This window comes from Salvelinus alpinus, chromosome 5 (genome assembly GCF_045679555.1).
Source record: "Salvelinus alpinus chromosome 5, SLU_Salpinus.1, whole genome shotgun sequence".
Taxonomy (NCBI): Eukaryota; Metazoa; Chordata; class Actinopteri; order Salmoniformes; family Salmonidae; genus Salvelinus; species Salvelinus alpinus.
Window position 1 is genome coordinate 91,239,943 of NC_092090.1, and position 15,130 is coordinate 91,255,072.

The 15,130-nt window shown below is 47.4% G+C and overlaps 1 protein-coding gene across 5 annotated transcripts in view; it reads left to right on the forward strand.

The window, feature by feature from the left end:
* Positions 1 to 15,130, forward strand: part of LOC139577229 (adhesion G-protein coupled receptor V1-like) — a 264,000-nt gene that overhangs the window by 115,089 nt on the left and 133,781 nt on the right. For all 5 annotated transcript variants that reach the window (XR_011675237.1, XR_011675236.1, XM_071404191.1 and 2 more), the window contains 21 exons: positions 1,232 to 1,354; positions 3,872 to 4,094; positions 4,270 to 4,474; positions 4,669 to 4,815; positions 5,014 to 5,269; positions 5,557 to 5,759; positions 6,539 to 6,715; positions 8,019 to 8,201; positions 8,358 to 8,537; positions 8,662 to 8,826; positions 9,027 to 9,147; positions 9,401 to 9,524; positions 9,807 to 9,945; positions 10,210 to 10,395; positions 11,052 to 11,287; positions 11,617 to 11,765; positions 12,180 to 12,378; positions 12,580 to 12,799; positions 13,260 to 13,499; positions 13,669 to 13,818; positions 14,011 to 14,499. Coding sequence is in view for 3 of the 5 variants with exons in the window: in XM_071404191.1 (XP_071260292.1) it covers positions 1,232 to 1,354; positions 3,872 to 4,094; positions 4,270 to 4,474; positions 4,669 to 4,815; positions 5,014 to 5,269; positions 5,557 to 5,759; positions 6,539 to 6,715; positions 8,019 to 8,201; positions 8,358 to 8,537; positions 8,662 to 8,826; positions 9,027 to 9,147; positions 9,401 to 9,524; positions 9,807 to 9,945; positions 10,210 to 10,395; positions 11,052 to 11,287; positions 11,617 to 11,765; positions 12,180 to 12,378; positions 12,580 to 12,799; positions 13,260 to 13,499; positions 13,669 to 13,818; positions 14,011 to 14,499 (4,115 nt within the window). In the remaining 2 variants the exon portion in view is untranslated. The remainder of the gene's footprint in view (positions 1 to 1,231; positions 1,355 to 3,871; positions 4,095 to 4,269; positions 4,475 to 4,668; positions 4,816 to 5,013; positions 5,270 to 5,556; positions 5,760 to 6,538; positions 6,716 to 8,018; positions 8,202 to 8,357; positions 8,538 to 8,661; positions 8,827 to 9,026; positions 9,148 to 9,400; positions 9,525 to 9,806; positions 9,946 to 10,209; positions 10,396 to 11,051; positions 11,288 to 11,616; positions 11,766 to 12,179; positions 12,379 to 12,579; positions 12,800 to 13,259; positions 13,500 to 13,668; positions 13,819 to 14,010; positions 14,500 to 15,130) is intronic.

Consider the following 15,130-nt stretch of genomic DNA (forward strand, 5'->3'; position numbering starts at 1 on the left):
TATGGTGTCCAGGGCACAGCTGGGGGCTGAAGGGGGTCTATAACAAGCGTCAACGGGGAGAGACTTGTTTCTGGAAAGGTGGATTTTTAAAAGTAAAAGCTCAAATTTTTGGGGCACAGACCTGGAAAGTAAGACAGAACTCTGCATGCTATCTCTGCATTAGATTGCAACTCCCCCCCCTTGGCAGTTCTATCTTGTCGGAACATGTTATAGTTAGGGATGGAAATTTCTGGATTTTTGGTGGCCTTCCTAAGCCAGGATTCAGACACGGCTAGGACATCCGGGTTGGTGGAGTGTGCTAAAGCAGTGAATAAAACAAACTTAGGGAGGAGGCTTCTAATGTTAACATGCATGAAACCAAGGCTTATACGGTTACAGAAGTCAACAAATGAGAGTGCCTGGGGAATGGGAGTGGTGCTGGGGGCTGCAGGGCCTGGGTTAACCTCTACATCACCAGAGGAACAGAGGAGGAGTAGGATAGGGGTACGGCTAAAGGCTATAAGAACTGGTCGTCTAGTGCGTTCGGAACGGAGAGTAAAAGGAGACGATTTCTGGGCGAGGAAGAATAGATTCAAGGCATAATGTACAGACAAGGGTATGGTAGGATGTGAGTACAGTGTAGGTAAACCTAGGCATTGAGTGACGATGAGAGAGGTTTTGTCTCTAGAGCCACCATTTAAGCCAGATGAAGTGTGTGGGGGTGGAACAAAAGGTCTAGCTAAGGCATATTGAGCAGGGCTGGAGGCTCTACAGTGAAATAAGACAATCATCACTCACCAAAATAGCAATAGACAAGGCATATTGATATTAGGGAGAGGCATGTGTAGCCGAGTGATCATAGGGTCCAGTGAGTAGCTAGGCGATTCAGACAGCTAGCTGGCCAGGGCTAGCAGGCTTGCAGATGGGCCTCCGGGGGACGTCGCAGCGGACGAGCCTGTTGAAACGGAAGAGCCTGTCAGTGTTGTAGGCCAATGGGAAACCGCTCTGTGTAGTAGGCCAATGGGAAACCGCTCTGTGTAGTAGGCCAATGGAAAACCACAGGCAGGCTCAGAGGATGTAATTTATAGTAGCTGGGTGTGTCATACCTAACAGAACCGCCTGTGAATGAAAGAATAGAGGGCTAACATAAAGCTGTGTGTGTGTGTCTCCGTCTGTGTGTGTTTCTTCATCTGTGTCTGTGTGTGTGTGTGTGTCTGTCCGCCCGTCTGTGTGTGTGTGTTCCTATCCCCAGGTTCCTCTTCCTCCTGTGAGGTGTTTGTATGGGGTTCCCAGCAGCTGTTCCCCCAGCACAGCCAGTCTATCCCCCATCCTGGCCTGGCCTCTGCCCAGCCCTTCACTCTACCCTCAGGGATCAGTGAGTACACACACACACACACACACACACACACACACACACACACACACACACACACACACACACACACACACACACACACACACACACACACACACACACACACACACACACACACACACACACACACACACACACACACAATGGTGTTTGTTCTTCACTAGTTGCCTGTTTCTTGTGGCAACAGGTCACAAATATTGCTGTTGTGATGGTATTTCACCCAATAGATATGGGAGTTTGTCAAAATTGGGTTTGTTTTTAAATTCTTTGTGGATCTGTGTAATCTGAGGTAAATATGTGTCTCTAATATGGTCATACATTTGGCAAGAGGTTGGAAGTGCATTTCAGTTTCTACCTCATTTTGTGGGCAGTGTGCACAAAATGAGGTACGGCGGCCTGTTTCAATAGCAAGGCTACAGTGGTTCGTCCTTTGAAGTTCTATGGCATGCTATTCTATGTTATTCTATTCTTAATTCTATGGCATGTTAATTAAGTGTGAACCACTCGTACCATTAATGCTAGTTAGTGCTAGTTTGACCACCAGAGGGCATCTTTGAGAAACATTTGGGCACCAGAGGGCATCTTTGAGAAACACCTTCAATAATGGCTGTACTAGAGGGGTTCAATTCCCCGACGGGGAGGAAGGAGTAGGCTGTCCTTGTAAATGAGGAGTAGGCTGTCCTTGTAAACTGACTTGCCTAGTTAAATAAAGGTTACACTAAAAGCATAACATTTCTGCACTCTATTTTTTTTATTCTAGTCTAACCAATACCCAAACGAAGATTCAGTGAACATAAAAATCTCATTGATTTATCAAGACCAGTCCCCATGCTTGTCTCAGAGCAGCGCGAAACGGTGCTGAAATAGTTGTAGGCTATTGCTTCAAATCCTTTTGCTTCTAACTTCAATATGCTTTAAATAAATAAGACCTACACCACTTTTAACAGCACATTACTCAACACTAGTGAGACTCATGTTGCCTACGGTAGGCCTACAGTATATCGAAAAATATGATGTGACTACGCCAATAATTGCATATAGACGATTGGAGGATATTTCTGTGATTCAGTGATATTTATTCCCATAGTAATTCGTTATGGATCCATAACTAAATAAACATCAGCATTTTGAAAGAGTATTTTAATCATTATTTTATTAATGAAAGCATAAAGATGCCATTGTTAGTTACATTGTTTTAGTTTGAACGTGCAGACTGGCACTAAGAACAGAGCAGTGGGAACGTTTCCCTAGTCAGCGCCATTATTAGTGTAATGCACCTTAAATATTTTAGAGATTATTTTGTTTTCAAATGACGTAAAATGAGCGAGGAAAAAGACCATTCTTGAACATGGGGTGAGACATTGTTACTAATTTGTAAATAAAGCCAGTTTGTCATTTAGAATGATTTATTTCTGTTTTTAGAGGGAGAAAAACCAAAAACCTACTGTCATCTCATGGGTCTCCTAGTCAAGGCCAGCACGGGTATTGAACCAGCATCTGTAGCAACACAGCTTGCACTGTTATGCAGTGTCTTAGACCGTTGGGCCACGCAGGCACTGTACAACATGACTGGTCGGGAGTGGGCTACACTACTACAGTAAGAGCCAAATAACCCTAACAAAATAAAATTATAAAAACCTTAGTGCAACAGTTTTAGTAAGTAATACTGAAGTCGTGAACAATTATCAGTTTCTATTTAGGTTTGTCGCCCATTCATTGTCAGTTAGAGACACAGTAGGACCCCAAAGCATAATCAGTGCTCTAACTCCCCCTTGTGCTGGTCTTGATCAATGAAGTGGTGACGCAGGGTACCGTACTAAACCACAAATTACCTCTAAGTCCCGCGCTGTAAACTCGCAACTTTTAAAGGAGGAACCACTGCTGACTGAGTCTGTACATTCTCAAAGCGTTCCTTAAGTTTGGGTCAGTCACAGTGGTCAGGTATTCTGCCAGTGTATACTCTCTGTTTAGGGCCAAATAGCATTCTAGTTTGCTCTGTTTTTTTGTTGATTCTTTCCAATGTGTCAAGTAATTATCTTTTTGATTTCTCATGATTTGGTTGGGTCTAATTGTGTTGCTGTCCTGGGACTCTGTTTGTATTTATGCACAGAGCCACAGGACCAGCTTGTTTAGGGGACTCTTCTCCAGTTCCATCTCTCTGTAGGTGATGGCTTTGTTATGGAAGGTTTGGGAATTGCTTCCTTTTAGGTGGTGTTAGAATTGAATGACTCTTTTCTGGGGTTTTTTCTGGATTTTGATAATCTCTCTCTCTGTCTCTCTCTCTCTGTGTCTCTCTCTCTCTCTGTATATTTCTCTCTCTCTCTCTCTCTCTCTCTCTCTCTCTCTCTCTCTCTCTCTCTCTCTCTCTCTCTCTCTCTCTCTCTCTCTCTCTCTCTCTCTCTCTCTCTCTGTGTATATCTCTCTCTCTCTCTGTATCTCTCTCTCTCTCTCTCTCTCTCTCTGTATCTCTCTCTCTCTGTATCTCTCTCTCTCTCTCTCTCTCTGTGTGTCTCGTAGCCCATCTCCTGCTGGCCGGGAGCAACGGCTCAGCGCTGTACACCTGGAGGTCTGACATCATGCTGTTTGCCCTGGTGCTCACGTCTCCTCCAGCCTCTAAATTCCTCTCTCTCCCTCTCCCCTACATCAACACCACTAAGAGCCTCCTAGCAGCCACCGAGCCCTCAGGCACCACTATGTATGAGCTCACCTCTGTCTCCAACCGTTCTGACTTCATACCCAGGTACAGATGTGCCCCACTGTTCCCATGGCAACTCATTACATTGAGACCAGAGGCATTGGTCATATGTTTGATCAAACTTTGAGGAAATTGTCACTTACGTCGTCACTTGTGTCTGTTGTTCTTCGTTCATTCTTCAGTGGCTGTCTTCTCTGACCATAATGCATTTCACTTTCAGCTATGGCGAGTTGCGTTTTGTGCCTGGTGACCGGGAGTTGGAGATTGCGGTGAACGTCGTCGACGACGATGTCCCAGAGGAGGACGAACAGTTCCGGGTGGTCCTGAAGAATCCCAAGGGAGGGGCTGAGATTGGCTTTGGTGGTCAGGTGACCGTGCTTATTCCAACCAATGATGACGCCCATGGAGTCATAGGCTTCACACAGGTACTCTCCGTTGTTTAACTCTGATTCATTGTCAATTTCCAAATAGGTTTCTGTTGCTTGCATTTCTATGTCTATACATACATAACATTTATAGTGCTAACGCTCTATGCTCATATTTTATTTTCCAATACAGTTGAATGGTAAACATCTTTATGATATTACAGTGCACACTGACATTGATGCTGTCTCTCCAGGGCTCTCTATCTATGGAAGTGGAGGAGTTGACGAAGGGCAACCCTATCTCTCTGAGTGTTGAGAGGAGGAGAGGGACCTTCAGGAGACTGACCATCCACTGGGCAGCCAACGGCAGTCTGGAAGACATCTTTCCCACGTCAGGAGTGGTGAGTCTCTCTTTTCCCATCTCTCTCTCTCTCATGGCTAACTTCCATGTGTTAGATATAGAGAAATAGAAGAGATACCAAACAACTCACTGATGTGCCATTTCTAGTTTAGTTCATTGGTTGCGAATTAACTTCCTGGATTGGCTGAGCTACAGAGGAACAGACATCCACCCTGTTGTCCTCTACCGTGTTTCTCAGGTGACGTTTTCCCAGGGCCAGGTGGTGGCTACCATCTATCTGACCGTGCTAGCAGATAGCATCCCTGAGCTGAAGGAGAGGGTCACCATCACCCTGCTGGATGTCACCACAGTGGGCCTAGACCAGCTCTCCAGGGGGGCGCTGATTGACCCCCAGAGAGCACAGGCCCTCCTCACCATCTTGCCCAACGGCTCACCCTACGGGTTGATAGGCTGGCACCTGGACTCCCAGTACCTCCTCACACAGGAGCCTCAGAGTAAGAAGCCAGCTGTTTGTATTGTTATGCATTTATTTATACAGTGGAAAAATAATTTCTAATGTGTATAGTTAAAAATAAACCCTATTTGAACAATGTACATTTTTAAAGCTACTGAAGTGTTTGGTTGTCATGAGCGATCATAGCTTGATTTGACAGGCACTACGACATTGGTGTGATTCATTACTACACATTATCCAATCTGTTTCTGTCCTTGTTCAGGCTATAAGGTTTAGGTAAGTTGTCTAATGCTCCTTGTACATGTTTGTCTCTACTTTTCACCCAAGCGAGTCCCACTAATGTCACGCTAACCATTGTGAGGGAGCAGGAGGCTTCTGGGGAGGTGGCAGTGCACTACCAGACAGGACCAGCCCTATCCAAGCCCCCCTCCAACCAGGCCAGCACCCCACAGGACTACACACCCCGGGAGGGCACCGTCATCATGAAGGAGAACTCCACCCTTGCCCTCATCACCATCACCATACTACCGGTACGCATAGAAAATAGTAGAATAGAATAGAAAATTATGGATTATTACTTTATGGACAAACCATCCCAAAGACTCATCTTGGGATGACTGGGGACCGGACCCTCCTCCTCTTCTTCTCCTCTTCCACCCCAGCAGTGTAAATCTAGATTGGTTCAGCAGACACTGTGGCTTTCTGCCTGTTCTGGCTGCTTTCTTCCTGTTCTGGCTGCTTTCTGTCTGTTCTGGCTCCGTTCTGGCTGCTTTTTGCCTCTTCTGGCTGCCTGTTCTGGCTGCTTTCTGCCTGTTCTGGTTGCTTTCTTCCTGTTCTGGCTGCTTTCTGTCTGTTCTGGCTGCCTGTTCTGGCTGCTTTCTGCCTGTTCTGGTTGCTTTCTGCCTATTCTGGCTGCTTTCTGCCTACAGCGTAGGTCCATACTAGGGCTCAAACCACCAGTGTTGGGTCTGCCACGGAGGAAACCCACTACTTATTTCCCATCGGAATAGATCCATTCCTAGTAAATTGCAGTGTTGAGTGGCTATTTTAATGGTAACTATTATTGTGTTTTGTTTAGACTGAGAGGAAGTTCTGAAAAACATGGACCTGGTTTATATGTGCTCTGAAACTGCCAACATTCTTTAAGGTTGATTGGGGAATAAAGGCTCTTTAGAAGTGGAACATGGGAAAGATCCGTAGTTCCTGTCTGTGGGTTGGGTTTTCTTTCCTCCTAATATAGCAGGCAACCATACCCCACAGTGTTGGTCAGGTCCTCCAGACCTGAGGGCTGTGTGTGTGTATCAACCAGGATGAGGCTCCGGAGCTGGCTGAAAGTTTCCTGGTGAACATCACAAGCGTGGAACTAGTGGGGGGGTTGACTGGGGCGGCCCAGCCCAGTGTGAAGAGGCCTGGCATGGAGGTGGCTGAGGTCACCATCCAGGAGAACGATGACCCACGGGGGGTCCTGCAGTTCAACGTCTCCCAGGTAATAACTTACACTACTACCTCTGCCCATATGCTACACAATTCTCCTTGAATAAAACACTCCATTCCTTTATTCTCCTTGAATAAAACACTCCATTCCTTTATTCTCCTTGAATAAAACACTCCATTCCTTTATTACCCTTGAATAAAACACTCCACTCCTTTATTCTCCTTGAATATGGCACTCCATTCCTTTATTCTCCTTGAATAAAACACTCCACTTCTTTATTCTCCTTGAATAAAACACTCCATTCCTTTATTCTCCTTGAATATGGCACTCTATTCCTTTATTCTCCTTGAATAAAACACTCCACTCCTTTATTCTCCTTGAATAAAACACTCCATTCCTTTATTCTCCTTGAATGAAACACTCCATTCCTTTCTAAAGTATATCACAACATCTTACAACAGTAACTATATGGTGCTCTAAGGTTGAGAGATTATCTGAAAGCTCTGATCAACAAGTGAATGAATACCAATGGGTATGTTAACCCTATGGTACAAATGGGTATGTTAACCCTATGGTACAAATGGGTATGTTAACCCTATGGTACAAATAGGTATGTTAACCCTATGGTACAAATGGGTATGTTAACCCTATGGTACAAATGGGAATGTTAACCCTATGGTACAAATGGGAATGTTAACCCTATGGTACAAATGGGTATGTTAACCCTATGGTACAAATGGGTATGTTAACCCTATGGTACAAATGGGTATGTTAACCCTATGGTACAAATGGGTATGTTAACCCTATGGTACAAATGGGTATGTTAACCCTATGGTACAAATGGGTATGTTAACCCTATGGTACAAATGGGTATGTTAACCCTATGGTACAAATAGGTATGTTAACCCTATGGTACAAATAGGTATGTTAACCCTATGGTACAAATAGGTATGTTAACCCTATGGTACAAATGGGTATGTTAACCCTATGGTACAAATGGGTATGTTAACCCTATGGTACAAATGGGTATGTTAACCCTATGGTACAAATGGGTATGTTAACCCTATGGTACAAATGGGTATGTTAACCCTATGGTACAAATGGGTATGTTAACCCTATGGTACAAATGGGTATGTTAACCCTATGGTACAAATGGGTATGTTAACCCTATGGTACAAATAGGTATGTTAACCCTATGGTACAAATAGGTATGTTAACCCTATGGTACAAATAGGTATGTTAACCCTATGGTACAAATGGGTATGTTAACCCTATGGTACAAATGGGTATGTTAACCCTATGGTACAAATAGGTATTTTAATGCTTCAACTCTGTTTCTGTGTCTAATTCTTAGGAAGAGTCTGGAGAGTTGCTGGCCTATGAGGTGGCTCCGCCCAGAAACGTCCTCCGTCTAGCAGTGGTGCGATTGGCTGGCAGGACTGGGAGAGTGGTGGTGTACTGGGAGGCTCAGCCAATCACTGCCAGGCTCGATGACTTCACTCCCTCTTCTGGGAATATCACCTTTCAAGATGGACAGGTAGTTTGATTACAACTATGGTTAGAGAGTTTCTCCTGTTAGACCACATAGTTAAATTAGGTCACCTACGTAACTATGATCCACTAAGTCTAGTTGAGCTTCTATGAAGGATAAGATGTATACCTCAGGTAAAATAAACTCTGGTTCTGTTTGCAGGGACAGGCCATCATAGACATCAGCATCGTGGATGACACGGAGGTGGAGTCTGTGGAGCGCTTCAGTGTGACTCTAATGCGTGTGATTGGTGGAGCCAGGCTGGGGGTGGCGATCTCTGTGACAGTCACCATCCCACCCAACGATTCACCCCTGGGCAGCTTCGGCTTCCAGGAGAAGACTGTGAGTCACAACTCATTGTCACCCAACAAATTGCCCTACAGAGAATGGAAGAAGTTGTATTTTCCAATCCAATACAACTTTATTGTAAACCATTATTATGCTAAGTAAACAAATCTCCTTCTAGTTCACTATCAGCGAGCCAGAGTTCACTAGTGACCCGGCTGCCATGGCAACGCTGACGGTGGTGCGAAGTGCAGAAGGCGAGGGGGCGGTGACACTGATGTGGCGCCTGGAGGACACTGCCCGGGACGACCTTTCACCTCTCAATGGAACACTGGTCTTCAATGAGGTCAGTAGGGGGCGGGGCTAGGGAAGATGATAGCAGGTCAGTTAACAGCATTTTACACTATATGTGAACTAACTAGTTAACTACTTGGTAATAATTGATACCAAATGTACTAATAGTTGGTGCTAAATGTACAGTTTATCTTAGAAGTTGAAACTGCAGTTTGTAGGGAAGACACTGATGGGAGACTTTGTGAACCTCAGACAGAGTCTAGGAGAACGCTGGTGATCCGGGCTCTGGCTGACGCTGTGTTGGAGGGAGACGAGAGCTTCACTGTCCAGCTCCTGGCTGCCAAGAGTGGTGCTGTAATCGACCCCGTTAATGGTCAGTGTCTTTAGCTGCCTCACTGTGTTTAAACATACACACAGTCTCTGGTCTATGGAGAGGGGAGGGATAAAGTTGCGCCTAGAAGCTGATCTGAGGTCAGTTTCTGCGTTTTAAATTCGAATGGTTACGGTTTGGATTGAGGGAGAGGAAGCTGATCCTAGATCTACGCCTAGAGGCAACTTGTGTGTAAGGCGCACCGGAGGAGGGCATTCGACTGAACTGTGTCCCCTGGGTTGGTGTGTGTCTGTAGGGTCAGCCACCGTCACCATCCTGGGAGACCGTGCAGCCCTGGGAATAGTGGGGATCGCTGAGGCTTCCAGGAACGTCCTCATCGGAGAACCTCAGGGAGACTATAATGGGACTGCTCTGGTCAGGTACACACACAGACAGTTACACACACACATATCACTGGCTAATGGGAAAGCCTCACATATGTTCATTGGTCAGAATATTTATGTTGTGCCGTTGAGAAAGTCTTCTTTTGGTTAATAAGATGTCAACCAAATGCATGTTGCAATGATACCATTATGTGTGTGTGTGTGTGTGTGTGTGTGTGTGTGTGTGTGTGTGTGTGTGTGTGTGTGTGTGTGTGTGTGTGTGTGTGTGTGTGTGTGTGTGTGTGTGTGTGTGTGTGTGTGTGTGTGTGTGTGTTTCAGCCTTGTACGCGGCCCTGGCATCTTTGGAGAGATCCAGGTGTACTGGAACATCACTCCTGCTGTGTCCTCTGAGTTTGAGGAGCTGTCTGGCGTGGTAACCATGAGGGACAGACAGTCTGCCGCCACCATACGCCTCAAAGTATGACAATCTCTCTGACTATGGAATGATATTCATCACTATGTTCTTGTTTTATCATACCTCATCTCATCGTTAAGTGAAAATTTATGCAAAATGAATATTTCCCAATGTAAATTGTAAAACTGTGTCCCAATATCAATACTTGACTACTACTTAGAGTGAAGTGATGTAACCTATTGTATTGACCATGCATTTTCAACAGTGTCCTAGTGTGGATATTGGGTCACAGGCTGAAGGGAGTGGTGTTTGTTGTTGTAATTTCAGGCGCTGGATGATGACACGGCAGAGGAGCGGCGTGTGTACCAGCTGACCTTGACCTCAGTCACGCCCGGGGCAGGGATCAGCCCCTCGGCCCAGAGGGCCACGGTCACCATGGCAGCCAGTGATCTCCCCCACGGCCTGTTCTCCTTTGTCCAAGGCCTCGTCAGGGCCTCTGAGGAGGAGGGCAAGGTGAGCGCGCCTGGGCAGTCTTGGGCCATGATCTTAAACAACCGCATTGTTGAAACTCACTAGAGGATGTCTAACTGGCTAGACCTGCCCTATCAGAGCCTGGGAACGGTCTGACCTGTCCTATCAGAGCCCGGGAACGGTCTGACCTGTCCTATCAGAGCCTGGGAATGGTCTGACCTGTCCTATCAGAGGCTGGGAACGGTCTGACCTGCCCTATCAGAGGCTGGGAACGGTCTGACCTGCCCTATCAGAGCCTGGGAATGGTCTGACCTGTCCTATCAGAGGGAGGGTGGGCTGAGGGAGCAATAAAATGGTTGAAAGTCAGAAGTGGAAATTAAGGCATTTAGCTGTGTTTTAGTCAAGAGTCATCATATTTCAACCATTCTATATGACTGCCTATTTTTGCCCCCTCCCTCCTCCACCTTCTCTTCTCCCCCAGGTCAATGTGACAGTGGTGCGCTCCATGGGCAGGTTTGGGAGTGTGTGGTGAACCCCTTCTCTTCTCCCCCAGGTCAATGTGACAGTGGTGCGCTCCATGGGCAGGTTTGGGAGTGTGTGGTGAACCCCTTCTCTTCTCCCCCAGGTCAATGTGACAGTGGTGCGCTCCATGGGCAGGTTTGAGAGTGTGTGGGTGAACCCCTTCTCTTCTCCCCCAGGTCAATGTGACAGTGGTGCGCTCCATGGGCAGGTTTGGGAGTGTTTGGGTAACCTACCAGACAGCAGGCAGTGTAGCGGTCAGTGGAGTGGACTTCACCGGTGCCTCGGGTAGGCTTCTGTTTGGCCCAGGCCAGACCACGCGTGGGGTCACGCTGAGTATCCATGACGACGACCTCCCAGAGGGACCTGAGGAGTTCTACCTCAACATCACCACAGTGGAGCTCCTCAATGACAGGTAGGTGGACCCTGGACAGTGATCTAGAGTCATTTCTGTGATTCCTGTCCTCCAGTTAAGGTTAGGGGGGTTGGAGAGGGAAAGCTGATCCTAGATCTGTTGCTAAGGACAACTTCTACCCTGAGCTGCTGGTGTGGGGTCTAGGTGTGGGAGGAGGATTCCAAACCTGGTTAGTGATCAAAATGCCATAGTCAGAAATGTGGATTTCACTGTAAGTGAGGTGGAAGGTGTGGGTCTCTGTGGTGTGAGATGTTTTTTTTAACCTTTACATCACTGGGTGTGAGACGGAGTGGTGTTGTCTCTGACCTCTGTCTCCCTCCTGTGGTCAGTAATGTGGACTTCAGTGTGAGGGAGCACGGTCTGCAACGAGACCAGCCTCCAGCCATCGGCAAAGTTTCCTCCGTCATGATCGTCATCCAGAAGAGTGACAACTCAGAGGGCATTCTGGAGTTCCTCCCTGACTATGTCAACATCACAGGTCAGCCTCTAATACACACACACACACACACACACACACACACACACACACACACACACACACACACACACACACACACACACACACACACACACACACACACACACACACACACACACACACATGTTGACACTATTCAACATAGCTATTACTATCAGGCATCACTTTAGCAAATGTAATTTCATCCTCTTAATATGTAATGGACATTATTAAAATAGAGGGATTCTGAGAGTGGTGATTGGATGAATGCAGTATATAAGGAGTATTACAATACAGTATTAAAGTGTACATTTGTCCCCATCCATAATAGCACCCTATTCCCTACATAGTGTACTACTTTTGACCAGAGCCCCATAGGTGCCATTTGGGATGCACTGAGTGTATTTGATCCTCCTCTCTCTTGTCTCTCTCCAGTGGAGGAGGATGTGGGCAGTGCGTCCATCCCGGTGGTGAGGAGGGTGGGTTACTACGGCCTGGTCACAGCAGAGTACATCTCTAGGGGTCTGACTGCCAGGGCCGGCCTGGACTACATCCTGGCCAACGGCTCGCTCACCTTCCTCCACGGCCACAACACCAGTCACATCAACGTGTCCATTATAGACGACCAGGACAGGTAAGTCTCCCTCTCTGTCTCCCTCTCTGTCTCTGTCTCTCTCTGTCTGTCTGTCTCTGTCTCTGTCTCTGTCTCTCTCTGTCTCTCCACAGATCACCTTTAAAATGTTTCCTCTCCCAGCCACAAAACAATGTTTAATTATTTAATTATGGATGTGAACATGAAAGACCAGTAATGGCGCTGTCATAACTCTTCTGCCAGAGAGGACGCCGAGACGTTTGAGATCCAGCTGTCGGGTGCCACGGGCGGAGCCATACTGGGTACTCATCTGATTGCCAGGGTTACCATCGCCAAGAGCGACTCGCCCAATGGCGTGGTCCGTTTCCTGAACGCGAACGTGATCACCCTGGTGAACCCCAACAGTATCCTGAAGTTCAGCCTGCTCCTGGAGAGGGCGGGGGGGTTTGTAGGCAATGCTACGGTAAGCCTACTGGGACACTCCCCCTCACTCTGTTTCTCCCTCTTGTTAGGCCTGTAGCCTCAGCCACCTCCGGGACAGTTTCCCGGACACAGACTAAAAAGAACGCTCGATAGAGAATCTCCAGTGAAAGTGTTTTTTTAGTCCAGAGGGAGGGTGAATTTGTGTTCGGGGAATCGGCCACTAGGATCTAACTGCCATGTTCTGTCTCTCTGACGCCGTAGTACAAGAGCTTGTTCACTGTCGTCATTTCTCTGCCAGATGTCCATCACTCATGCTAAACTTAATGACTCTGCAATACCTGTTAGCCTATGCGACGGATAATGTCTTGATCCTGTATTTTTCATAAGGGAACGATTGGTCCGAATATATTTGGCAGTAATATTAATCTAGTCTTCTTGTCTTTGCGAGCATGAGAGTGATGCATACCAGCCAATCTGAATCATTGATCTCTTTTCCTCAGATAACATGGAGCATTCTGGGTCCCAACACCAAAGAGGTCTTACCACCCGTAAACACAGACGTTGGAGATCCTGTGAACGGATCATTCCATTTCAGAGACGGGGAGGGGGGATTGCGCACCATTGATCTGAGGATTCTACCCCATGGGGAGGTGGAGGTGGCGGAGACCTTTGTGGTCGTGCTTCAACTCCTCTCAGGTGACATGGACATTGACCCCCGAGCTGGCTCTGTCACACTCAAGGTACATCACGGTCCCAATGAGTAACATCTCAATATTAATACGAACCCCAGTTGTATTAAAACCATTATATTGAAATGACTTCACAGGCTCTTATTGATAATACGAGTCTCTGAATCGTGGCGACAACATGTGGTTTTCTCTTGGTTTGGTGTGTGTGTGTGTGCCTCAGATTGAGAAGTTTGGAGACCCTAATGGCATAGTTGAGTTGACAGAGGAGGACCTTAGAGAGCGTGTGTACAGTGAGCCCACAGACGGCGAGGGGCCGCTCAACATCTCCCTGCTCATCACGCGCAGACAAGGTGTTATGGGCAACGTCACGGTACGACCACCTCGAGGGTGACATCATACTGTTACAGACAGAATATGGCTTTATAGGCAATGCTCCGGCTTTGAGTGTGTCCCTTTCACTCAGGTGTGCTGGGAGACTGTATGAACCGAGTTCATTACACTGTCTGTCCGATAATATACAGCCAATTTGCAGGTATGTTATAGATGTATGTGTGTCTCTCAGGTGCACTGGCAGATCCTGAGTGACTCTGACACAGCGGGGGACTTCTCGGCCCTCAGCGGCTCCGTGGTTATCCTGGATGGTCAGAGAGGGGCAGAGGTGGTCCTCACTCTTCTACCCGACGCCGTGCCCGAGCTGGAGGAGCTCTACATGCTCCGGCTGAGCTCCGTGGAGGGTGGCGCCACCCTGGACACCAACCGCAGTACCACCCTCTTCAGGGTGCGTGCTAACGACGAGCCGCACGGCGTGTTCGGCCTGGCGGCGGAGCGGCAGGCGGTGGTTGTGGTGGGGAGGGGGGCCGGGTTGGTCAGACTCCTGGCCCTGAACGTGACGCGCCAGGCTGGGGCCTTCGGCAACGCCAGTGTGGGCTACCGGATCAGTACTGGGCCTGGGCTGAATGGACAGGAGCTGCTAGGTGGGGCGGCTGTGGGGAGAGTCCTGATCAAGCATGGAGAGTATTCAGCCTCTGACTCTGTGCCAATCAGTACTCAGGTAAGAGAGGACTCAAAGACATACTCAAGACCAGGGTTGCCAATGGTTTTATATGATTTTGATGCATCAATGGGGGATCATGCACTCGTGCTATGAATATACTCATACATTTTCTGGCAATTTATGAAGATAACATTGATTCTGTATAGTTTTTCATAACTTTCCATAACCTCCCTAATAAGGCCATTTTATCAAACCAAAATTGTCTCCAGTACGTCACTGACCCTGCCTCTGTAGTCCTGGTTACCAGGCTGAATGTCTCTCTCTGTCTTCTAGTGCTGTGTCACTGACCCTGCCTCTGTAGTCCTGGTTACCAGGCTGAATGTCTCTCTCTCTGTGTCTTCTAGTGCTGTGTCACTGACCCTGCCTCTGTAGTCCTGGTTACCAGGCTGAATGTCTCTCTCTCTGTGTCTTCTAGTGCTGTGTCACTGACCCTGCCTCTGTAGTCCTGGTTACCAGGCTGAATGTCTCTCTCTCTGTGTCTTCTAGTGCTGTGTCACTGACCCTGCCTCTGTAGTCCTGGTTACCAGGCTGAATGTCTCTCTCTCTCTGTCTTCTAGTGCTGTGTCACTGACCCTGCCTCTGTAGTCCTGGTTACCAGGCTGAATGTCTCTCTCTGTCTTCTAGTGCT